The sequence below is a fragment of the Akanthomyces muscarius genome, chromosome 1 (genome assembly GCF_028009165.1).
Source record: "Akanthomyces muscarius strain Ve6 chromosome 1, whole genome shotgun sequence".
Taxonomy (NCBI): Eukaryota; Fungi; Ascomycota; class Sordariomycetes; order Hypocreales; family Cordycipitaceae; genus Akanthomyces; species Akanthomyces muscarius.
In genome coordinates, this window is record NC_079241.1 from 144526 (window position 1) to 167527 (window position 23002).

At 52.3% G+C, this 23002-nt stretch overlaps 9 protein-coding genes across 9 annotated transcripts; 6 read left to right on the forward strand and 3 right to left on the reverse strand.

Moving 5' to 3' along the window:
* Positions 1-32: 32 nt before the first annotated feature.
* Positions 33-983, forward strand: LMH87_004939 (uncharacterized protein; the record flags this gene model as incomplete). The annotated part of the gene is made up of 6 exons (XM_056202569.1): positions 33-56; positions 104-121; positions 198-362; positions 446-533; positions 588-648; positions 707-983. The coding sequence occupies 6 exons, from the start codon at positions 33-35 to the stop codon at positions 981-983; spliced, it is 633 nt and encodes a 210-aa protein (XP_056058111.1).
* Positions 984-2012: 1029 nt separating this feature from the next.
* Positions 2013-3852, forward strand: LMH87_004940 (uncharacterized protein; the record flags this gene model as incomplete). Its single annotated transcript, XM_056202570.1, has 3 exons — positions 2013-2445; positions 2504-3534; positions 3589-3852. The coding sequence occupies 3 exons, from the start codon at positions 2013-2015 to the stop codon at positions 3850-3852; spliced, it is 1728 nt and encodes a 575-aa protein (XP_056058112.1).
* A 1785-nt stretch (positions 3853-5637) lies between these two features.
* Positions 5638-9055, reverse strand: LMH87_004941 (uncharacterized protein; the record flags this gene model as incomplete). Its single annotated transcript, XM_056202571.1, has 4 exons — positions 5638-7624; positions 7688-8377; positions 8515-8587; positions 9025-9055. The coding sequence occupies 4 exons, from the start codon at positions 9053-9055 to the stop codon at positions 5638-5640; spliced, it is 2781 nt and encodes a 926-aa protein (XP_056058113.1).
* A 109-nt stretch (positions 9056-9164) lies between these two features.
* On the forward strand, positions 9165-9440 carry LMH87_004942 (uncharacterized protein; the record flags this gene model as incomplete). The annotated part of the gene is made up of 2 exons (XM_056202572.1): positions 9165-9205; positions 9266-9440. 2 exons carry the CDS (start codon positions 9165-9167, stop codon positions 9438-9440), a joined length of 216 nt encoding a protein of 71 aa, XP_056058114.1.
* Positions 9441-10126: 686 nt separating this feature from the next.
* Positions 10127-11180, reverse strand: LMH87_004943 (uncharacterized protein; the record flags this gene model as incomplete). The annotated part of the gene is made up of 2 exons (XM_056202573.1): positions 10127-10743; positions 10796-11180. The coding sequence occupies 2 exons, from the start codon at positions 11178-11180 to the stop codon at positions 10127-10129; spliced, it is 1002 nt and encodes a 333-aa protein (XP_056058115.1).
* Positions 11181-11566: 386 nt separating this feature from the next.
* On the forward strand, positions 11567-15964 carry LMH87_004944 (uncharacterized protein; the record flags this gene model as incomplete). The annotated part of the gene is made up of 5 exons (XM_056202574.1): positions 11567-11866; positions 11921-14382; positions 14562-14571; positions 15580-15594; positions 15884-15964. 5 exons carry the CDS (start codon positions 11567-11569, stop codon positions 15962-15964), a joined length of 2868 nt encoding a protein of 955 aa, XP_056058116.1.
* Positions 15965-15999: 35 nt separating this feature from the next.
* Positions 16000-17462, forward strand: LMH87_004945 (uncharacterized protein; the record flags this gene model as incomplete). Its single annotated transcript, XM_056202576.1, has 4 exons — positions 16000-16035; positions 16093-16162; positions 16234-17058; positions 17110-17462. 4 exons carry the CDS (start codon positions 16000-16002, stop codon positions 17460-17462), a joined length of 1284 nt encoding a protein of 427 aa, XP_056058117.1.
* Positions 17463-18131: 669 nt separating this feature from the next.
* On the reverse strand, positions 18132-19825 carry LMH87_004946 (uncharacterized protein; the record flags this gene model as incomplete). Its single annotated transcript, XM_056202577.1, has 3 exons — positions 18132-18501; positions 18572-19285; positions 19347-19825. The coding sequence occupies 3 exons, from the start codon at positions 19823-19825 to the stop codon at positions 18132-18134; spliced, it is 1563 nt and encodes a 520-aa protein (XP_056058118.1).
* A 450-nt stretch (positions 19826-20275) lies between these two features.
* LMH87_004947 (uncharacterized protein) lies at positions 20276-21344 on the forward strand (the record flags this gene model as incomplete). The annotated part of the gene is made up of 3 exons (XM_056202578.1): positions 20276-20449; positions 20527-21284; positions 21338-21344. 3 exons carry the CDS (start codon positions 20276-20278, stop codon positions 21342-21344), a joined length of 939 nt encoding a protein of 312 aa, XP_056058119.1.
* Positions 21345-23002: the final 1658 nt, after the last annotated feature.

Sequence of the window (23002 nt, forward strand, 5' to 3'; positions counted from 1 at the left end):
GCAAGCAGCTAGCATTGTCTCCGTACTTCACCATGCATTTCAAATCTCTTTCTGCTGTGGCAACGCTATCTTTCCTTTCACTCGCTGAAACGCGCCCGGGGAGTGCATTGACCTCGTCGTTGTATGATGCTTCCATTTCTGGAACTTCCGGAACTCCAGGTGCTATCAGTAACGACTTATGGTGTGGCTTCGTTCAGAAGGCTGCCGTTAGTTCTGTTTCTGCTGTTTGGATCGTACCAAACGTTTCTTTGCCGGACTCTGGCTCGCAAGGAGATTACGAAATCTTTCAATGGGTTGGGATTGATGGCGCTGCACCGTCGAAATGCAACGACGTTTTGCTCCAGGGCGGCACCTCTCAGAAAGTACGTGACTTGGTACTCTAGCCGACCTTTGTCCATTTCTTCAACTGCACCTGGCCCAAATATTGACCACTGATTTGATTCAGTTCTATCAAGGGCAATACACGACCGACTTCTGGTACGAATTTTACAACCCACAGCAGACGCCTTCGCTACACGTCACTTACCCGCCGCGTATGTAACTCGGAACATGAATATGGAATGCAAAATGAACTAACGACGACCAAGTCCGAATTGGAGACCAAGTTCGAGTGACAGTAACAGCGACATCCGCCTATGCCGGAACTATGTAAGCTACTGCCTTACTTCGCAGTCTCCACGAGTCCATGACTGATTTTCTTCACTAGCTCATTCGAGAACCTGACCCAAAATATCTCGGACACACAAAATGTCACATCGGCGGTGCCCCTGTGCTTTGAGCATGTAGAGTGGATTTCGGAGGCGCCAACAAAGCAGCTCCCCAGCTTCGAAGCATTTGACTTTTCCGAAGTTTCAGCTGTCAGAGATGATGGCTCCTCCATTAATGGCGATGGCTCAGAGGAATGGTATCTGAATAGTCCTGCAGCGAAATGTCATGCGTCCCTGCAGGATGGTGGCTCTACTATCAGCTTTTCCCAAAGTTAGACATTAAGAAAGTAATTCTTTCAGTGCAGTTAGGCTAAACAGCTTGATAAAAATCAACAATCATGAAGTATCGTGATTAGCGAGTGAATTATTACTATCCTTGATCTTATAAGGCAGCGTAAGATAAATAAATTGTAGGCCTCGATGGATTCAGCGATTCTTCTGCTCTGGAAATGAAGCTTTGACAGTTATTCAGAGGCAAGGATAAAGGCTGCGCTAACAACGGATAGTGATACTACAGCTGGAATGATTGCTGCGATTGGTTTGCCTATTCTAATGTGCTGCGCGTCTCTCGTTCGAGCCATTACGAAGCCAAGCAATTGTCTACTGGTTGCCCCATTTCAGTAACGCCTGTGCTAGGCCATCTACCTCAGCCGGAGCCGAGCTAGCGCTTCGAGAAAGACACTTTAACGGTGGATATTGGTGGAAGCCATAGGTGCACAGCGTTTCTGGTCAACTATAGTCGTTATTATAATACTATGGCATGTTTTGCCGTTGCCGATTTCTAAAGGTTTTCAAACTTTTCCAAGCAAGTACGGTATAGATGCTGCCGGATTGTCGTCGAGGTCCGCCTTGGCCTGATCCCTCGACGCAAAACTCCGCGGCGAATTGCACTGCCACTACGCACTAGCCCGTGAACTGACCCCATGGCGCCCTCTTGCTCCTGGTGCGGAAAGAAGCCGACTCTGCGCGAGAAGCTTGGAGCCATACGGAGCCGGGCTCGGCGGGGCTCGCTGGCAATGGGCCGGGCAGTGAGCGTTCTGAGTAATATTCCCCATGGAAAACTGCACCGTATCTGCCCTCGGCCTGTTGTAGCTGTTACCGGGGTTTTCTACCCCGTCATACCCATTCTGCTCCAAATTTCGTGGGGATACGATTTGAGTCTCGCGCTGGTAGTAACAAAGACGAGATTTCGAGAAACCTGCCATCATCTTGCCCCGCCTTGGCCAGCCGTGACATGTCTCAAGGCTCCATTGCCTCCTTGGTACGACACACTCTAGCCGGCTTCCAGAGCTAGACCGCTGAACGATGGATTCGGCCACCTTTACATCAGATGATGTCTTGCCATCTGATAAACAAGGCTCCTTTGACGGCCAAGAACCTCATAAAACTCGTTCTAGCTCATTGTCTATTCATTCAGAAAACTCAGAGTCACAGGAGTCGCGCACAAAGGAGAAAAATGATGTCTGTTCTGAGCTGGATGGCCTGGACCAAAGCGCTGTCGACCCTCAGAACACAGCAGAACTCGGCATATCAAGAACGCAGTCCAGAGCTTCATCCACTCGTGCGAGGCCTGCTGTGATTGTTCCGCGCAGTGACCGTCGTGGTCTGTTGAGTCGTTTCACTATTTTACCAGAGGTTGTGAATCCGTACGATTATGCAAGGGGAACAAAATGGGGCATCACGGCGACGATTGCCGTCGCGACTGCTGCCGCACCGCTTGGCTCCTCAATTTTCTATCGTCAGTATTCCACCAACCCATAAAGTATAAGTGAACCAGAGAAGCTGACTCTCAATAGCTGCCTTGAACACCATATCTGAGGAGTTTCACACCACTTCGACTATAACCAATTTAGCTGTTGCCATGTACATGGTAGCCATGTCAATATTCCCCATCTGGTGGTCGGCATTTTCCGAGGAGTTTGGGCGCCGGTCCATCTACCTGACATCTTTTACACTCTTTGTTCTTTTTTCCATTGCAAGCGCGCTGAGCGTTGACATTTCCATGCTGATCGTTATGCGTATCGGTGTGGGTGGTGCCTCTGCAAGCGTGCAAGCCGTCGGCGCTGGAACCATTGCTGACATCTGGGAGCCAAGGGAGCGCGGCCTCGCCATGAGCATGTTTTACCTCGGCCCTCTGCTTGGTCCTTTGTTCGCGCCAATCATTGGTGGTGCACTGTCGCAGGCGTTTGGTTGGAAGTCTACCATGTGGTTTTTAGCCATTTACGGCGGCGTCATTGTCATAATGCTGACCCTCCTTCTTCCTGAGACTTTGGCTCGAGAGGCGCCACCACCCAGCGACACTGCTCCGCTCACACGATTGTCGACGAGAGAATCGACAAAACTGCACACTAAAAGATTCGCGAGTAGTATCAACCGTTTTATTTTCGCTCCTCTCAAGGTTTTGCTATTTCTGCGTTTCCCGCCCGTCCTCATTACGGTCATCCTTGCCGCATTTGCCTTCGGCAGTCTCTTCGTCATGAACATTACTGTGCAGCAACAGTTCGCGAAGCCGCCGTACTCGTACCCACAACTCACAGTTGGTCTGCTTTATATTCCATCTGGACTTGGGTACATAGTTGGCTCTCTGCTGGGTGGCCGCTGGTTGGACTACATCATGGCGCGAGAGGCTGCGAAGGCAAAGCGCTACAACGATAAGGGAAAACTAATATATCTTCCCGAAGACCGTCTGCGCGAGAATGCCTGGATTGCTGTGACAGTGTATCCTTGCGGCCTGCTCTTGTTCGGATGGACCATCAACTACGGCGTCATGTGGCTTGCCCCAGCTGCGGGAGCGTTCATTTTCGGAATCACGTCTATGCTCGTTTTTGTAAGTCTATTTATCCATCAAAGCTTTGAACTCTGACTAACTGGCAATGAGTAGTCGGCAGCAACAACCATGCTTACGGAGTTCATCCGTAAAAAGAGTTCGGCAGGTGTTGCTGTGAACAATTTCGTGCGTAATCTCCTCAGTTGCATCGGCACCGTTGTCGCTGCGCCGTGGCTAAATGCCATTGGACCTGGTTGGGTATTTACCGCGACAGCCCTTTTTTGTATGGTCATCAGCTACACCTGTGTTTTCTTGCTCCAGCGCAATGCCCCAAAGTGGCGCGCGGTCATGGAGAAGGCACTCGCTGAAACAACATAACTTTGGCTGTCAGTAGAAAGAATGTTGGGCCTTCGTTGGTATTCTTCATTTAACGGTCTTGAGGACCGTTGCAAGTGCTGCATTTGCTTCAATTATGCACACAGGGACGGGGCTGTCACTCCCCAAGTCAATAAATGCTGCTTCATCAGACTGTTGGAGACTTGCTGGCGGTAGCGATGGCTTACTAGTAATTGCATGCAGCTGGCCGAATGTCCCATCAATATTTCTAAGAGCCGGAAGAAAAACAAACACAATCTGAAAACGCGGTTCAGCTTTTTGCCCGGCGTCAATTTAACGAGTTTCCAGTAAAAACGCGTAACGATGGCCTTCGGCCACTAACGTTAGCTGTCAGCATCGTTGCAAATCTCGTCCACCCGACTAATTTAATAGCCGATGTCATTCTTCTCTCTTGTAGAGAATGAACCTAGCTCGAGGCGTTTGCCGGCGTGCTGCTCCACAACCGAAACCATCGCTTTACCACTTGCGTGCCTGAGATTGCCCTGGCATCTGGCTGCATTCCGCCTCGCGTAGTTGCCAGTCTGACCAGCTGCTACCAGAAGTCGTCGAGCGGCAAGCTGAAGTTGCTCGTCGCTTTCGCTACTTGGGCCATATTTGCGGCTTGAGGACGCAGATTGGCAGCCTTTCTGAAACCACCTCGCTGCAAAGATGGCATTGGTACCAATTTGCACAATCCCTCTCGCAAAGAATAATAGGTAAATGTCGGATGCTGGCTGTCACAATAATTCTGGATTTCTCAGCTGGCATCCCCTGTTATCCTGTTCAATTATTGCTCACAGGTAACCCCTAGGGTACAATCTCGCACGCCAAGCCGCAGTCCATCATGCACCCTCGCCCAATTCTGAAGCACAGATGCACGTCTTGTCACCGGGGGAAAATCAAGCTACCCTGGTCCAGAAACTACACCAGAAGTCTCTGACTGACTATGCTTCTTGGTAAAGCGAGATTACAAGCGGCCGCGATGCAGCGCCTGTGATGTATTTCGGACGGCCACATCTGCGGCGACGCTTTCCGGTCTGCTGTTTATCTGGGAGGTGCGCAAACCACCTCGCCAGATTCATTCAGCTCGTTCTCTTTTTGGGCCACGGGTGGCGCCGCAACCAGAGCTGCCGAGGAGTCTTCGCTTGGGTTTTTGGTTGGGTCGCAAACCTGCAGAGGCGTGCTGCCTGAAATCTAAATATACCAATGAGTTACCACTAATCTCACCAGAACAGCACAGTGACTTTGCGTTTTCGCAATAGCGGAGCGCTAGTTGTAGAAACAAAGCGTTCGCCTGTGCTTGTCCTAGTAATTGAGCAGAACCGTGGAATTTTCGTATTCTCAGTATGCTCAAGCGAGATGTGTTACAGCACTTGGGTGTACCAATGGAGCAAAGTTGTTGCATTTCCATCTCCATTGGTGATAGAAGTCTGCCGCATAACATTGCCGAGTGTCAGTCGTCCTTAAGAAGATGGCTTTCACGTCTGTCATCTTCAAATAAATGGGTCATCGTCTACAACATCAGGAAACACGCCTTCTGATGCATATCGACGATATGGTTGATTCCAGACAAAGAAAGAGAAAGGAAGAAAGGGGTATATTGCTCGACAACAAAAGACTATCGCCGAAGACTACGAGCAAACGCATAAACGATCCAGCCAATATACATCGGTCTCAGTAAGACCGAAAGTAACTCAAGGCATTGCCATGAGCACCGCCATCCGTCATACTGTACCATACAGTCGTGGCGCTGTCATCTTCATGGTGTTTTTGACATATTGAAGATGATCAAAATGCGTCCTCAAAAGGACAGTCCACGCTGTCATGCCCGTCTCGCTCACACACTGCACACCACTTCTCTGGATCCATGATGCCGCTCTCCTTGCCCGCTACTGGGCCAGACTCCATAGGGTTCGGCATGATTTTGATGGGTGCCTTTGTCTGCGTCTCCTGCTTTGACCGGACTGTAGTAAGAGGAGCGGGACGAGCAGCATCGTCGCCGCCATTGCTAAACTGCGCAGTCGGCGCTGGCTTGAGGGTGTCACGACCCCCGGCTTGATTAGTAACGCTATCTGCATTAGAGACGCTCTTGGTGCCTTCCGGTCCAAACATGTTTGTGCACGTGAGGATGTCATGACCGCTCGTTTCACAGATTTCGCACCACAGCGCGCTAGTCTCGGAGGAATATGTGTCGCTCTCGGGCATGGTATCCAATGTGTTGCCCCGACGATGGGTGACGGCTTCTGGTGAACGTGGCTCCGCGCGCGTGGGGATGACAGTATCGCGAGAATCTCTCAGCGAAGATCTGTGATTATGAGTGGTGTTTTGTGTTTGCTCCGCCCCGCCGACCCTGCGGAGATGCTCAATCTCTTGCTCGAGCTCCTCTTCTCTGCCGTTCTTTTTATCGAGAAGCGCCTGTAGTTCAGCTACGCGACGCTCCCAATGATCGCGGCCTGCTCCGTCGGTTGCGGTTTGGTCTTTGAACGAATCACGTAGTGTAGGAGTGTGTTCGTCTTCGCCTGGCACGGAATCGCGGCTGAGCGAATGAATAATGGCCTTGAGACCTCGAATTTCGTCTTCTTTCTGCTCCAGCTCCTTCGATAGAGTTGAGTCGCTGCCGCCATTTGTCTGCCCGCCCGGTGACCCGGATTTGTCACGTTCACGGCGCAGTTCGGATCTGGTTCTCTCGACCTCTCCTCGTAGAAACTCAGCCTCGCCTCTGGCTTCGGCTTCTCCGCGGCGCGCATCTTCAAGGCCCTCTTCTAGTTCTTGCACTAGTTCTTCTAATTGCTTGAGTTGATTCGCAACAGAATCAACATCGACGTTCCTCGACTCAAGTTCTCTAATTTCGGCCAGGAGTTCCTCCATGCGCTTCTCGTACACACGCTCCGTCTCCGTGCTGGCAAGCTCTAGCGTATCAATGGTGCTTCGAAAGTCGGCCCGGTGAGAATCGAACTCTGCCGTGAGCATGGCAATCTTGTCCGTCTTCTCGCGCAGCATAAGACGCAGCTGGGCAGAGTCCTTGTCGCCTATGCTATTCCTTGCGTGTCTAGGACCATCCGATTGGTCGATCAATGACTGCAGCTCAACCAAGCTACTCTCCATCTCTGCCAGGGTGCTGGCCTGGTCTTTTAATTGGCTGTCCCTATCCTCTAGTTGAGTCTTTAGGCGCTCAATCTCCTCTTCGTTGGCGTTGTTTGCGCGTGAAGCCGGTCGTCGCAGATTAAAGGCGGAAGCTGAGGTAGACAGTCCGTGCTGCCTGGCGGATCTTTGAACCAGCGGCGCGGGGTCATCATCAAAGTCCATGACACCGCCGCCGCCCATGGCAGAGCTGCTGCGCTGGCCTAGATTCAGGCTTTGATCAAGCCGACTAAACTTTTTATTTGGGTCGCCTGCGGTACCCCTGACACTTTGGGCAAATCGATTCGTCGGGCTGGCTTGCCTTGCGGCCTTGGAAGGAGACGGCATGGACGGCCGGGGTCCCGGAGTCATCTGGGTTCGGCGAACAGGCGATTCGGGACGAGGGAGCGACATCCGAGGGCGTTGCTTGGACTGCGGGCTGGGCGCTCTGGCACCAGGTCCAATTGATGCGCTCAGTTTAGGCAAGGCTGGCATAGGCGGCGTGTAGCCAGAGCTTTGGCCGGGAACTCTCAGGTTCGCAGCCGGTGTCGGAGTCACAGGGTAGGTTCCATGATTTGGCGACTCGCGGCGGACGGCCTTCGCGACGGGGACGAAGATACCAGAACCCGGGACACTGGTGTTGAAGTAGGATATGCTGCAGGTTACCATGTCAGTCAACTGCATGGCCAAGATACTTGTCGGGGCCCAATATACTTACCCATCCACATCGCCATTATTCTTACCGCGGGCGGCGAACTCACGGTTTAGTTCGATGCCAACAAATTGGCCCTTCTTCCCCTGGACTGAACCGACGAAACGAACGGTGCCCTGCAGGCCTCCGGGCACCTCGACGCCATCACCGACGGCAACATCATCCGAGGCAGCGCCAGGCCGGCCGGGGGTAGCAGGGATCATGCTGGAATCGCTGAGGACAGAGTCTAGAGCGTAGGTTTCGCTAACATCGGGGATACTGGCGAGGGTGCTGGAGGTAAGGGCGGCAAGCGACGTCTTCCGCGACAAGGCAGCCGACAGCCTGGAATGGGCGGTAAAGGCGGCGTTGAGATCGGGAGTGGAAGCGGAGGGAGCGATAGGTCTGCGCAGGATACGGCCAAAGGACTTGCGGGTACGGAGGGTGGTGGATGTTGAGGTAGTTGTTGTGGCCATGATGGCCGGCGGGAGCCCCTGCTTGGGCGGTTTTGGCGCCAAGGGGAAAAATTGGGTGCCGGCAGAGTGGTAAGAGGTGCCCCACGGAGACTCGATTGGCTGCAGTGGCCGTTGCTTGAGGTGGTACCAGTAGTCCGTCGCCCCTCTCTGGAAAGAAGCTATAGCGATGCGAATAGGGGCCCCTCCGTTTAATGATTTATAACAAGTTAGGCAGTCCGTTAGCCCCTGAAAGGTACTGAGCGTGCTAAGTGCCTGTTAGCAGAGCTTCCATTGTTATTGCCGCGGACCCAGGGGACAGCGTCCGCTGAAAGATTTGCGGGAACACGCCGGGTGGCTGCCATGAAGGGGAGGGGCGGGATGGAGGGGCAGTGGACGGCTAACCTTGTTGGTGGTATCCGTAGAGCGAGCTCTGGTGCGGCCGGCGCGCAGCAGAGGACGTGGCAATAGCTTGCAGCTGTGATTTCAAATGCCAAATAAGAACCAAACAAAAGAGTGTTGCAAGAGAAGCTATGCAGATGGAAATGGGCGAAGACGAAAAAGAAAAGTGCTGCGTTTGGACGAGAAAGATGAAGGAGGAGAAGCAACAAAGGGAAAAAAGCAAAGTACGGAGAAAAGAGGGCCTGCGTCAAATCGCTGGACTGCGGGCGCTGATGTGAGTTAAAATGCCATGTTTGCTCTGGAAACGCTGTGCTGGCCTGTAGGTGTACACCCACTGCAGGTACCGACAGCGCTGTAAATGCGTCGCCGGCAGATGTCCTCGGGGGTTTCTGGCATACCCTGGTCAGCCGCTGTACGCCAACATGCCAATGCAGTGCGGCCTGGTTGCTGCAGCACTTGCAGCTGCCACGTTGTCACACCGCAACGTAAACAACAAACACGTACACTGCTTACCGAGACCGGAGCAGAAAGAAATCAGAGACATCAAATACTTGCTTGCCTGGAAAGGGTAGAGCGCAGAGAAAGACGGGCGTTTGACGTTGTTCTCGGGAGGTCTATACGACCGAAGGAAATACGATTGCGCCTTGACACTGATGGCAGCATCACAAAGCACTGATCCAACAGGTCACACCAAGTATATAAGCTCAGATGACGGCCATCAATATGGCGCTACATTATTGACATCGTTATTCAGTACTATCCGAAAAAATTGCACCGAGACGCGACGGGCTCAAACGTGTTCCACCGTGTTCCAGACTTCCCACCGAAAGTACTTAAAATTGCCCATCGATTCTCGCCCTGATACCAGGGATGCCCAGCTTAGAGTCAATATCATTTCATGCTACGGATACCCAACACCATATCCGTAAACCGAGTGTGGTTGTACTAAGTAAAAAAAGCATGCCATTTTCGACTACTTGATAATTCCTGACATCATAGTCTTTGTATTGCTTGTCACGACGCTATCGATGCTGCTCTGCAGTTGCAAAGTCAACGAGTGTCAATGTATTGATATAGTAAGCACACAAGCACACATGGCCTTTCCGAAAGGGTTATCATAATTATTCTGCCTTGTCCGATCTCCTCGCTCCGCCATTAGCGGCTGAAACTTTGTCTCACATCCGGGACATGATTGAAGCAGGGACTTGTAACTAAGTTCCCAGCCCCCTCTATAATAAAGGCTCGAAATAATTACGGAGGACAGGAATACGAAGGTTACATTATGGAGTATGAATATATATTTATGATCCTAGTTCATATGCTGGACCAGTTCTCTCTTGGTCGAAGCATGTGCTGTACAGACTACTCGCCCGCCATGCGTCGCATCGTGGGCCTGATCCAAGCATTCGCTTCCTAGTCTACCTTGCAGTGATCGATCCTCACAGATCCATGGCAGGTGCCACCAAAGACTCGCATCTGACAGGCCATGTGTTTGAGTAAATTGCTATTTACCAGTTGCTCGGGTTGTGGTCTGCCTTGCATTGTGGCAATCAATGTTTTGTCTTGCATCCCCAAAACAACAAGACATAATGCGCCGCGTCACCGGGCTCACACATCAAGCCGGAGAGCCGTGGTCTCGTTCGATGATGTCTTCACGGGCAAGTGGCCTCGTTCCATCATTCAACACCATCGCTTCCCGATGTTGTCTCCGTAGCCTCCGCTCCTCCGCAGAATGCTCTCGAGCCCTCCGCAGCTGTATATCTGTCGGAGGCGCCTCGCCTATCACGTCGCCAACTTCCATCAGGAGATCCGGAAGCTCTCGCATCCGCCGTCTTGAATTGTCCTTTTCTACCAGCCCGGACTTTTCTAGTGCCCGCAAACCGCGTCGACACTGCTCGACCCTGCTGATAATGTCGACAATACGGTTGCTGCGCAACTCCTTATATGCCTTGAAGTGCTTTTTCCGGTCGTCCGGCGTATCTCCCCATTGTTGTTTGACGAGCCACTTCTGCACAAAATTTGCCTTGACAAGCAAGTTCGCGCCATACTTGCTCGTTAGTTCCTGAAGAAACTTTAGACAAAACCGCTCTGCTGTGTCGCGTAAATAATACTCGTCCCAGTGGATGTTCGTTACAATGGGCGGCACATCTCCATCCTCAAGGCTTTGCTCTAATGATCGAACAAGAGCCGAGTATGCTTTTGGGGTGTTTAACTTGGATAAACCGTCCAGGCCTGTGTCAAGGTTAGCCGAGTCCATCGACCAGTCATACCGAGCGGCACAGACCAAACGTTTGGTTTGTCAGCAGCGATAGAGCGCGTAAGCAATACAGGCGCTCATCGTAGCTTTTTACGGTGATACCATATAGCAGATGTGTCATGGCGCCCGGGTCATTGACAGCCCTGTCACAGAGAATCTTGGTGGCGATGTCGCGTATTGAGAAGTTGGGATGCTCCAGAAGCTTGGTCAGCGTTTGAAGCTGGAGAGCGTCCTCTGTGTCTTGGGTGATGTATTGTGTTTTGGGCTCTGCTGGAGGTATTTCGTTGTCATCTCGAATCATGGCCAGAACTGTCGTCATGGTGTTGAACACACTAAATGCGGCCAGGGCAATGCCGAGCAACACAACACGGTCATCGCGGGCGAAGGCCCAGAAGCCAGCTTTCCAGCTCATGGTGATATGCAGGCTATACTGGATTCATATCGTATTCAATAGTGCCGTAAATCAATATCGCTTCATTATACTTTCGTATTGTATCATTGATGAAATGAAAGTGCAAGATGAAGAAGAGAGCTGAGCTCCAGGAGCGCTGTGGAGTGGTTGTTGGCGGAGCACCTAGCTAGGTACCTACGTACCTAGAGTACCTACCAGTACGATACAGCGCCCGACGGTGAATTTACTGCCGGCTCCGCACAAGGACCACAAGACCGCTAGGCAAAGATCGCCCAAAGTCTTTATCGATAAGAGACCCGCCGAAAAAATTCTAGGCTTCATCTGTCTTGTCTACTCTCCCAGCTCGGAAGCGCAAATATTGCTTCTGATAAATTCGTCTTTTCGACATGGCAGGCTCTCAGCTAAAGCGCCTCAAGGCTTCGCTGAGGGAACAGGGAGTCATTGGACCCCAGCAATCCAAAAAACAAAAGCGTCGCAATGCCGAGGAGCAAAAGGGTCGCAACGACAAGAGGCTGCAGCGCGGCGCTGTCTTATCCGGCATCCGTGAGCAGTTCAACCCTTTTGATCTCAAACATGCCGCAAGAGGACCGAAATTTGAAGTCACCAGTAATTTACCTAAAAGCCTCAGTGCTGCCAAGGGCATCCAGGGTCGTCCTGGTGCTGCCAAAGCTGCCAGCGAAGAGCGGGTAAGTCGTACTCAGCCAGATTTCATTTTCCAGTGGCACTAATGGTTTGAACAGCGTCGCGAAACTCTCTTAGTGGATATGCAACGTCGCAATAAAGTTGGAGGCATCTTGGACAAGCGATTCGGAGAGAACGATCCGGCCATGGCCCCGGAAGACAAGATGCTAGAGCGTTTCGCCCGCGAAAAGCAGCGCGCTCATAAGAGAACATCCATGTTCGACCTCGAAGACGAGGGCCCAATCGACGGCCTCACACATGGTGGAAAATCAATCTCTTTTGACGACGATGACGATGCACTGGTCGACGACTTTGAAGAGGAAGACCTCGACGCTGAAGATAGCGACGGCTCTGTTCGCGAGCGACAACGTCTAAAGCGACTTCGGGGATTAGCGGGCGAGGATAACAGCGATACCAGCGACAAGGAACCCGATCGCAAAAAGTCCAAAAAGGAGGTCATGGAGGAGATTATCGCCAAGTCCAAACTACACAAGTATGAACGTCAGGCTGCGAAAGAAGGCGACGATGAGATGCGGGCCAAAATCGATAAAGAACTCCCCAACCTCCAGATGCTGCTATCGTCAGCAAAAGCCAGGCGTCCAGAAGAAGGCGCAGAAGCCGCCAAGATTGCTGGCGTGGATCGTGGAGAATTCGACAGAAACTTTGACATTCAAGTGAAGCGCCTGGCGCAGGATCGTCGCGCACAGCCACAGGACCGCACGAAGACGGAGGAAGAGAAGCTAGAGGAGGAGTCGGAGCGCTTACGTGAAATGGAAGCGAAACGTCAAAAGCGTATGCTTGGAGAAGAAGTCTCTGATAGTAACGAGAGCGAGGACGACACGCGCAAAATTGCGACCGCTGAAGAGGAAGACATGGACGATGATGACGACTTTGGTCTTGGTGATGGTATTCGCACGCGCACAACAGTAGCCGACAGGGGACTTGACGATGAAGACGACTTTATCATTGACGAGGACCTTGTTGCAAGTGGCTCGGACCTGGATCTGGATCCTGCTGATAGCGGTGATGAATCAGACGACGAGTCCGGCGATTCTGACGATTCTGACGATTCTGACGTCGAAGACGAGGCTGAGGATGACGAGTTCACAAAAGGCCTTCTCAATGACGAAGAATCCAAGAACCCCGTCTTTCACGCCGCTTCTGCTGCCAAAACCTCTGCTCTTGAAAAGGGTGATGAACATGGCCTTCCATTCACGTTTCCATGCCCAGAGACTTTTGATGCCTTGCAAGTCATAACATCACAATATCCCCATGAGAGCACGCCTAAGATCATCCAGCGCGTGCGTGCACTCTACCACCCCAAACTGGATGCTAAGAATAAAGAGCGCCTCGGGAATTTTGCCAAAGCCCTAGTCGACTATGTCGCGGCACCATGGGATCCTGCCACGGCTCCGCCCGCATCGGTCGTCGAGAGCGTCGTCCGTCACATCCATTCTCTCGCCAAGATGTTTCCCGTCGATATTAGCAACCGCTTCCGTCACCATCTCAAAGACATCGGTGAACACCGCACTCTCACTCTGGAGCCATCAGACCTCCTACTCCTCAGTGCAATTGGAAGCATATTTCCCACCTCGGACCACTTCCATCAGGTCGTCACACCTGCTATGCTGACCATCGGTCGCTATCTTGGCCAAAAGGTTCCTAGTCAGCTCGCTGATTATGCCACAGGCACTTTCCTTTGCGTACTTTCTCTACGGTACCAGCAGCTCGCCAAGCGCTACGTCCCGGAGGTCGTCAACTTTGCCATCAACACTCTCTGGGCGCTGGCTCCCGCCACCCTATCCACCGCACAAATATCAACCACTATCCCCATACACGAAAACAGACAAAAACGCTTCATCACAGCGACCGCCAAAACTCGCAAGCTGCGCTTTACCGACTGCATTCCTGACGATGTTGGTAACCCGGGCCCATCTGCCGAGGCCGCCATCATCTCTGCCGCTATCCTCGCCACGACGCTGCAGGTCCTTGATGCCGCTGCGGATCTGTGGACTGGCAAGCCTGCATTTATCGAGACCTTTGCTCCTGCTCTCCACGCCTCCAAGCATTTGTCCTCCGCCAAGCTTTGCCGCAGCAAGATGCCATCGTCCGTAGCGCAACAGGCTGAAAAACTCGCCACCAAGCTTGAGCGTATGTCGCGTCTCGCGCTTATTGCCCGTCGCCCGCTCGAGCTGCACCATCATCGGCCACTGGCCATCAAGACCTTCATTCCCAAGTTTGAAGAGACATTTGACCCGGACAAGCACTACGACCACGACCGGGAGCGCGCGGAGCTGGCCAAGTTGCAGAAGGAGCATAAGCGCGAGCGCAAGGGTGCTATGCGGGAGTTGCGCAAGGACGCCAACTTTATGGCACGGGAGAAGCTACGCACCAAGATTGCCAAGGACGAGGCCTACGAGAAGAAGTTTAAGCGCCTAGTCGCTGAGATCCAGAGCGAGGAGGGTCGCGAGTCCAATACGTACGAAAGGGAAAAGGCGGCCCGGAAACGCGCCAACAACAGGTAGACGGTGCCAATCATCTGCACTGTATATTTACGCTATTGTTCGGATATTTAAAATAATTTATCATTGCAACATCTCTCATTGTAGGCATACTCAGCCGGCAGCGATCCCACGTAGCTTGGATGAATATAGTCGTCATACCAACACAGTATTATGTGACTAACATGGTGGATTACAGAATAAGCAACGTAAGTCAAAAGCATACAGAGCACATTCACTCGAGTATAGATCATAGTAAGCAAGCAAATACCCAGATATGTGACAAATCGGCCTACGGGTAGGTACCTACCTACCTTAGTCAACGAGAGAGAATCATACCTAGGTACCTACACGGGAGAGTGTTTTTAGATAGGGCACCTGAGAGGTCATCCTGCTGCAACGTTTTCCTCCTATCGTGTCAGGATATCAGGGCACCTAGTATATCCGAAATTTTGTATATTTTTTTCTAAACCGTGTTAAGTGTTCTAATACCCTAACAGGATAGGAGGAATACATATTAAGTCTAACACTGTATTTGACCCCTTCCTAAAAACAGCCCCCTCGCCCGTAGGTACCTAGGTACGCATTGTTGGCCCTGCACGCCTGCCTAGCAACCTAGGTAGCTACAGGTAGTCATGCGCTGCGGCAGCGACATGCTTGAGTGCGCCGTGCTCCGTGCGCCTGCCCCACCGTGGGCCGGGAGCCTCTCGCAAATACGGCGTTCCGATAGGCTGACGGCAAGGCTTTTGCGCACCGCCACGAGGTCGACACTCTTCGATGCAATTCCATGGGGCGCAGAAAAAGTCACCCTTCAGAAATGCCCGCTCCCCGCTGTGACGAGGCGCTCAAGGCCCAGACGTTATAATAAACCAACTGAAGGGCCCTGTAATCGTAGCAACCACTCCCGATCCCGCCAACCCGCTAGCACGGCTTCTACCCAGGTACCTTAGCCAACGTTCCTAGTTTTTCTTCTTGCTCCATCCCACTTACTCTCTTCATTTTCTTGGTATTCCCCGGATCAATCTTCTTTAATTTCAGGCTAAATAAGGTCCTCTTGTCGGACAGTCGCAGCTCATCTTCTATCTCTCAAGAACTGCCCCTCTCCGCCCCGAAACCCGCGATCCAATCTGTTACTTGCAAAAATCGTCGAGCCCCCGATCCTTGGGCATTCGAGAGCTACAACATTTATTTGTTCGCCTTACCATCGCGCCACCCAGCTTAATCCTGTTCAGGTACGTTGCGTTGGCACGAGTCTGTGAGACGCTGCTCGTCGTCCTCTTTCGCTCTTGAATCTTCCTCCTGCATCCGTCTCGATCCTCATCTCCTTGCGCTGCTGAACAAGACGGGCCAAAGGCATTGCGACTGAAGTCACTGCGTCCTTCGCCACTGGCGCCATCTTCACCTGCGCTTTTCCTCTGTCTTATGCAACTTCGCCCCCCAACTTTCGATTCGCTTCCTTTCCGTGGCGATTCACAGCCTCGGCGCACATCTTGGCCCATTTCGTGACTAACGAGTTCCAAGCACAGTGAATCTTGCTGGCAGTTCTTCCGTCTCAACTGTCGGCGACCGACTTTGCTTCACAGCAGACTTTTTTCTCTCTAACAACATAACCGACACTACCACGTGCGAACTTGATAATGGCGGCGGAAACGAAATACTACGACGTCCTCGGCGTATGTTATTGACCGAGGCGTACCTGTTGTTGTACGACAAGCTAACACTCGAACAAGGTCTCTCCAACAGCCACCGACGCCGAGCTGAAGAAGGCGTACAAAATCGGCGCCCTCAAGTACCACCCTGGTATGCGCAAACTAATCTGCCCGAAAATTGAGCGACGAGAAGAGAGAAAGGCAAGACTAACACACGCGCAGACAAGAACACAAACAATCCTGCTGCCGAGGAAAAGTTCAAGGAAATCTCTCATGCTTACGAAATCCTTTCCGACAGCCAGAAGCGACAGATCTACGATCAGTATGGCGAGGCCGGTCTCGAGGGTGGCGCTGGTGCCGGTGGCTACGGCATGAATGCTGAGGATCTTTTTGCCCAGTTTTTCGGCCAAGGTGGCGGCGGCGGCGGCATGCACAGTGGCGGCATGGCCGACCGTGGCCAGCGCAAGGCTCGCACTATTCTTCACACCCACAAGGTCTCGCTCGAGGACATTTACCGCGGCAAGGTCTCCAAATTAGCTCTCCAGCGCTCCATCATCTGCCCCAAGTGCTCGGGTATTGGTGGTAAGGAGGGTTCTGTTAAGCGTTGCACGGGCTGTGACGGCCATGGCAGGAAGTTCATGATGCGCCAGCTCGGACCCATGATCCAGCGCTTCCAGACTGAATGCCCTGACTGTAACGGCGAAGGTGAGATCATTAAGGAAAGAGATCGCTGCAAGCAGTGCCACGGCAAGAAGACCATTGTCGACCGCAAGGTGCTCCATGTCCACGTCGACAAGGGCGTTCCCAATGGTAACAAGGTCGAATTCCGTGGTGATGGAGACCAAGCGCCTGGTGTCCTGGCCGGTGACGTCGTTTTCGACATCGAACAGAAGCCTCATGCTCGCTTCAAACGAGCGGGTGACAATCTCCTGTATAACTGCAAGATTGACCTCGTTACCGCCCTTGCTGGTGGCACCATCTACATTGAGCACCTGGACGAACGCTGGCTGAGCATCGATATCCTCCCAGGCGAGGCAATCATTTCAGGTACATCACCTCTGCACTTTGAAATAGTGAATCAAGACTAATGCACAACAGGATCTATGAAAACGATCCGCGGCGAGGGTATGCCCTCCTACCGCCATCACAACCACGGCAACTTGTACATCCGCTTCGAAGTCCTGATGCCCGACAAGAATTGGACAAGCGACCCTGCTGCTTTCGAGGCCCTACGGAACGCACTGCCTTCGCCATCCGTGCAGAATATCCCTCCAACTGAAGCTATGACCGAGACGGGCGTGTCCGAAGACATCTCCGAGGAAGAGCATAGTCAAGTTGTAGAAGCCCTGGATGCAATCAGGAAAGCTGAAGACAAGAAGCATCAGGCCGGAATGGAAGATGAGTATGGTGGTGCTGGCGGCCGTGAGCACATGCAATGCGCTTCGCAGTAAAAAATGTATGCAATTTTCTGCACATTGACTTGGTTGCGTCAGTGGGGGGATCAAAAGCTTTAGATTCGTTTGGCACGCTGTCTAGCGAGAGCGTCACATCGCAGGCGCTATCCGACTACGCCCCGATGCTTCTGAACAGCTACATCACGATACCGGAGACATTCCGAGCGCAAGAAGCTGCCCTGTCTTTCTTTGTGCCCGGTGTGTAGGTGGCGAGCGAGTGTCGCACTTTTTTTATATTTTCAACGTGAAGCACGCAGTCATGAACATGGAGAGGCGAGACAACGACAGATGCATGGGGAACAAAAGCATGGTCAGAGCACTGACCTACAATCCTTGTCGGCAAGGGAAGGGTTGCAAGGCTCACAAATGGAGGACTGGCATGACTGGCTGGCGTTTTATTTTAGAGAACATAGAGATGTCTTTTACGAGTTCTTCTTTTCTTCTTTGTGTTTGCTGCACATTTTAGACGATACAATCATTTTTGATACTTCTTTCTTTTTCTTCTCAACGTACCGTGTTTTATATACCAAGTTTTCTCATTTCCAACGCCGTGGTGTCGCTGTGGATATATGGTTCACCCTGGCAGATCTTCCACGGCACACATTTAGATCTCGGTGCTTCCAAGGGTATCGTGGTCTCCCGTCTTGATTCTTTCGCAACGGCGCCTTACTGCTCTACCTCGCCCTCCTCCGCACCGCTGGCCGGTTGCTTGCGCAAATGCTCCACCGTGTAGAACAATGTACGAACATCGGCTTCCGCGGCATCTTGCTCCGTAGCCTCTAGCGCGTCGTCTCCTATAGGCGTAATCGTGTCCACAGCAAGGCGACCGTCGTCAATCGCGAGGCGGATGATGTGAAGACTGCGCACAGTGGCGCCGGCGTCAGAGTCCTCGGGGATGTGCAGCGCGACTACGAGGTGGGCAGTGCTGCTGGTCGTGCTGCTGGAGATGTCGAGAGGCTTGCCAGGGAGCTGAATCACGCCTGGTCTTGTCAGGATCTTGTCGTCGAAAAGCTGCCAAGTGAAAATGGCAGAGATGCTACGAGAGAATTTTATGTTAGTGACAACCTCAAACTGGGAGAAATCTTAATCGTGGAAGTTGGCTTTACCCTTCGCAGATGGCAGCAATGTGAGTCTGCGCACCAGACTCGGCAGGATACTCGAGAGAGACGAGTCTAGATACGGCAATGTTGCTGGTTTGCGGCGCGACCTCCTTCACCGGTGTCAGTATGCTCGTCGTGGACAGCAGCTTGCCGTCGATCCAGTCCCACACGAACAAGTCCTCATCGCCACCTCCCGAGACGAGAAGCGAATTATTACTGCGTCCTTCTAGGATCGTCATGGCACCGACAAACTCTCTGTGCCCAAGGCAGTACCCATGAATGACGTGCGCCTGGGGTATGAACCTTGACACACGAATGTGCTCGTCGCGGTCACTCGTGATGATGTACCTTCGCCCCTGCCCATCCTCCACCAGGAGAAGAGCGGTCAGCATGGAGACGTGGCCTAGCAGCAGTGTATGCTCAAAGTTAGGGCCCTCCACTCGAACATCGGACGTGCTCTTGTTAGGATTCTCGAGCTGCCGCTGTTGAGCGGCCAGCGCGGCGCGGTTGCCTTTGGAGTGCACCGTGAGGACGGTGGCGGCAGGTTTTGAGAAGGGCTTCTTGGCGATGAAGGAAGAGGACGAAGCAGGTTTTTGCGGCGGTGTGTAGAGCTCTGGGCTCTTGATGAGGGGCATGGCGTACACGTCGCCAAACTTGTCGGCGACGATGATCTGGGCATCATACGACACTTTGACGGAGGAGGGCCGCTTGGGCATGATTCTTTGGTGGCATTTTTGTTAATCATATAGTTTGGAGAAGGCGCTTAAGTTTTGGGGTATACCTCTTGCTGAGCTGTGTAAGCTGGCCGCTGCCATTGTGGGAAAAGACCCAAATCGCCTTGTCATGGGCCGACACAGCGACAAGGTGGCTTCCATCGGCGGTGGTTGACAATTGGATGACGACGGGTCGGTCAGGGACAGGGATCGGCTTGGGCTTCCGTTGCTCCTTGCCTCGGACCTTTTTGCTGCCTGCTTTTTCCTCGTCGCTCGTGTTCTTTGACGCATCGTCTTCCGTCACTTTTTGGCGCTTGGCCGGGGGTTGCTCGGCCTCATCTGCCACTATAGAGTCTTCTGCGCCGCACGCTCCTTTTTCAGCTGCCGGGTCAGCCTTTGAGCTTGCGGTCATAAACGTGTCCAGCTCCGGGTGCTGCCATGTGGCAATATGAGCGCCATCGGGAAGGCTAAAGGTGTGAATCTTTCCGCCACGAGCGCCAAAGAGTACACTGCCATGAGTGTGGAGGCAGTTGTAAGGAATCTTCATTTTTGAGGTCCGTTATGCTAGCTTCGCAGATTGTACTGTCCTTCACGCCCAGCGTAAGGTGCAATGATTGTGGCAATTTCTATATAAGAGTCTAGCATGAGAAAAGAAGCTTCAGCTTAAAGAAAAAAGGTACATCCGCCCTGTACCTCTTCTGGGCCGTCGTTCTAGGTACGTACCTTTTTCTTTAGTCGGTCCTTCGCGCTAGTCCTAACATGGTTTTCGTCCAAAGCTCTTTCTACAAGCCCTCGAGTGGGGCGGGCACACAATTTTCGCTAAGCGGTATCACTCGGCGCAAAAAAAAACCAGCAGCACTGAGCAAAATAATTGTGTGGACTCTGTGATGATTCGCGGCTCTTCTCCTTCACAACGTCCAACGACAACCATCACCATCACCTAACTACGACACAATTCCTTTTGCCCTTAAACAACCTGCCTTTGAAATCAGAAGTCATGGGGGGCAAAACTGCTAACAAAGCCGGCTACTTCGACAAGCTCAAGGGCTTGCTCGAGGAGTACAAGTCCATCTTCATCGTCGAGATTGACAATGTCTCGTCTCAGCAGATGCACGAGATTCGCCACTCCCTCCGCGGCAAGGGTGTTGTCCTGATGGGCAAGAACACCATGGTATGCTTCGATCTACGATGCGCGCGCGCGCGCAACCACTGCCATCCGAACACAATTTCCTAACACTCATCCTTCAGGTTCGCCGTGCCCTCAAGGGTTTCATCAACGATACCCCCGAGTACGAGCGTCTCCTGCCTTTCGTCAAGGGCAACGTCGGCTTCGTCTTCACCAACGAGGACCTCAAGGAGATCCGTGACCTGGTTCTCGCCAACCGTGTCGCCGCTCCAGCCCGTGCTGGTGCCCTCGCTCCCATCGACGTCTGGGTCCCCGCTGGCAACACCGGCATGGAGCCCGGCAAGACCTCCTTCTTCCAGGCCCTCAACGTTCCCACCAAGATTGCCCGTGGTACCATTGAAATCACGACCGACCTCAAGCTCGTTGAGAAGGGCCTCAAGGTCGGCCCCTCCGAGGCCACCCTGCTCAACATGCTGAACATCTCTCCATTCACTTTCGGCATGGGCATTGCGCAGGTCTACGACGAGGGCCAGTGCTTCGAGCCCGGCGTGCTCGACATTGGTGAGGAGCAGCTTCTCAAGACCCTGAGCAGCTGCATCAGCTCCATTGCCTGCATTTCGCTCGCTATCAGCTTCCCCACCATGCCCTCGGTCATGCACTCCGTCGTCAACTCGTACAAGAACGTCCTTGCCGTCGCCATCGAGACCGAGATCTCCTGGCCCGAGATTGAGGAGCTCAAGGACCGCATCGCCAACCCCGATGCCTATGCCTCTGCTGCTCCCGCTGCCGCTGCCCCCACCAGCGGTGGTGCTGCCCCCAAGGAGGCTGTCAAGGAGGAGTCCGAGGCTGAGGACTCTGACGCCGATTTCGGTGGTCTCTTGTACGTGAACCAGGGTTCTCTGTGTTTGGATTTATTGCTAACATGGTTTGCAGCGACTAAATGTAGTCAAACTATGACGAACGACCGACTGACAAGACTTTTGGATGGGATCACACCTCTGAGATCAACAGTATCGAGCACATATGTCAACCCCAGCTGTAGATTTGCTTGGCGGCACGATGATATGATTGTCACGAAACAAAATCAATCAAAACTTTGCAAGTCGACATCATTCAGCTTTACATCGCCTTTCGCCGTGAGTGCATGTTGAACCCGGTTCGGATATACATGCGAGGTTATTTCTCAAAAGGTTCGTTCGTCATTCCTCTTTTCTTTTTCTCCCTGCCTTAAATCGGAAAGATTATGAAAACGTTCAAGAGCTTTTTAACCCTGAATCTTCTTGATGACAAACACATCACCACCCTATGACCGACTTCCAATCTCTTTTCTTCTCAATTGTGCAATTCACTTGACAAACGTGCATCATGGCTAACTGCTTTGAAAAGAAACCATAGCTGTACAAGTTCAAAAGCTGTCTTCTCTGACATCTTTTCAAATCAAATCTCATCCTTTTAAAGCCTGTTCCAACTGCATATCCAATTTTCAATCTTTCGCAAACTTCCATATTGGCAAACACCACCTCCCGGCATGTTTTAAGCCGTCTAGGCCGCCATCTTCCGCGAACCGCTCCAGCGTACCACCGAGCGCAAACGATGTTGCAATACCTGTGGCAAGGAAGACGCACTGCGCCGCACAATTCGTCTTGTACAACGTAGTCTGCCTTTCAGCATCCCATTCTCTGCATGATGTAGCAATACTGTCCCACTGAGGCGGGCCGGCCGTCGATAGATACGTGCCGAGGCCCAAGAGGCCGCTCGGCCAGTTGGTGACGGATACGGTCATGACACAGAGTATCGCCACTACGAGTGATAGTTTGGAAAGCATTTCTGAAAGGGCGGTTTGTCTTCGGAAGAGCTTTGAGACAGGGAGAAATTCCAGGCTCCCTGCCGGGCCTGTGTCCGTCTTATATCCCTGGTTTCCACACGTTTCCACATTTCCACATTTCAAAGCCTGGCCAATGGATTCCGCCCACGTCGCAATGCCCCGGAATCGAGACCGACATGCTGTCAAGTTCATAGACAGCACTTTGCTCTGACAACTGTTGGATTAGAAACGTTCATAAATACTCACCTACTACTGAACCTACATCCGGCCCATGATCAGGCCAGGTGAAAGCTGTGCTGGGTTTTAATCACGCCCACACTATTGTCAGATCCTGACGTACAACTGGCGTATTCGAGCAGGCGTATAAGTCATTCGCTGCATGATAATATTCTGCTGCCTACGTATTCAAAATGACGCTTGAGATATAGTTTCGCTTTCTGTATCCCACACTGTCGGAGAATTGCATGGTAAAACCGTCCCGCAATTCATCCATGCCAGCTCACTCTGGTCCAAGTCCGCGTGGCGCGTACTCATTTCCGTCTTCGTCTCCCGCTTCGATTTCGATTTCTGTGTTTTGCTCTTTTCGGTCGCATGCAGCTTTTCAGGTACTCCCAGCATCTTCTTCCTGACGGGAAAAGCCAATAGACGACAAAGCCGAGAAGCGTTGCAGAAACCACCGCGAGCAAGGAGTACATGCAGATTCGGAACGGCCCGGACCCAAACAAGAATACGGCGAGTGTAAGATGCACTATGCTCTCTATGGCCGCCTCGAA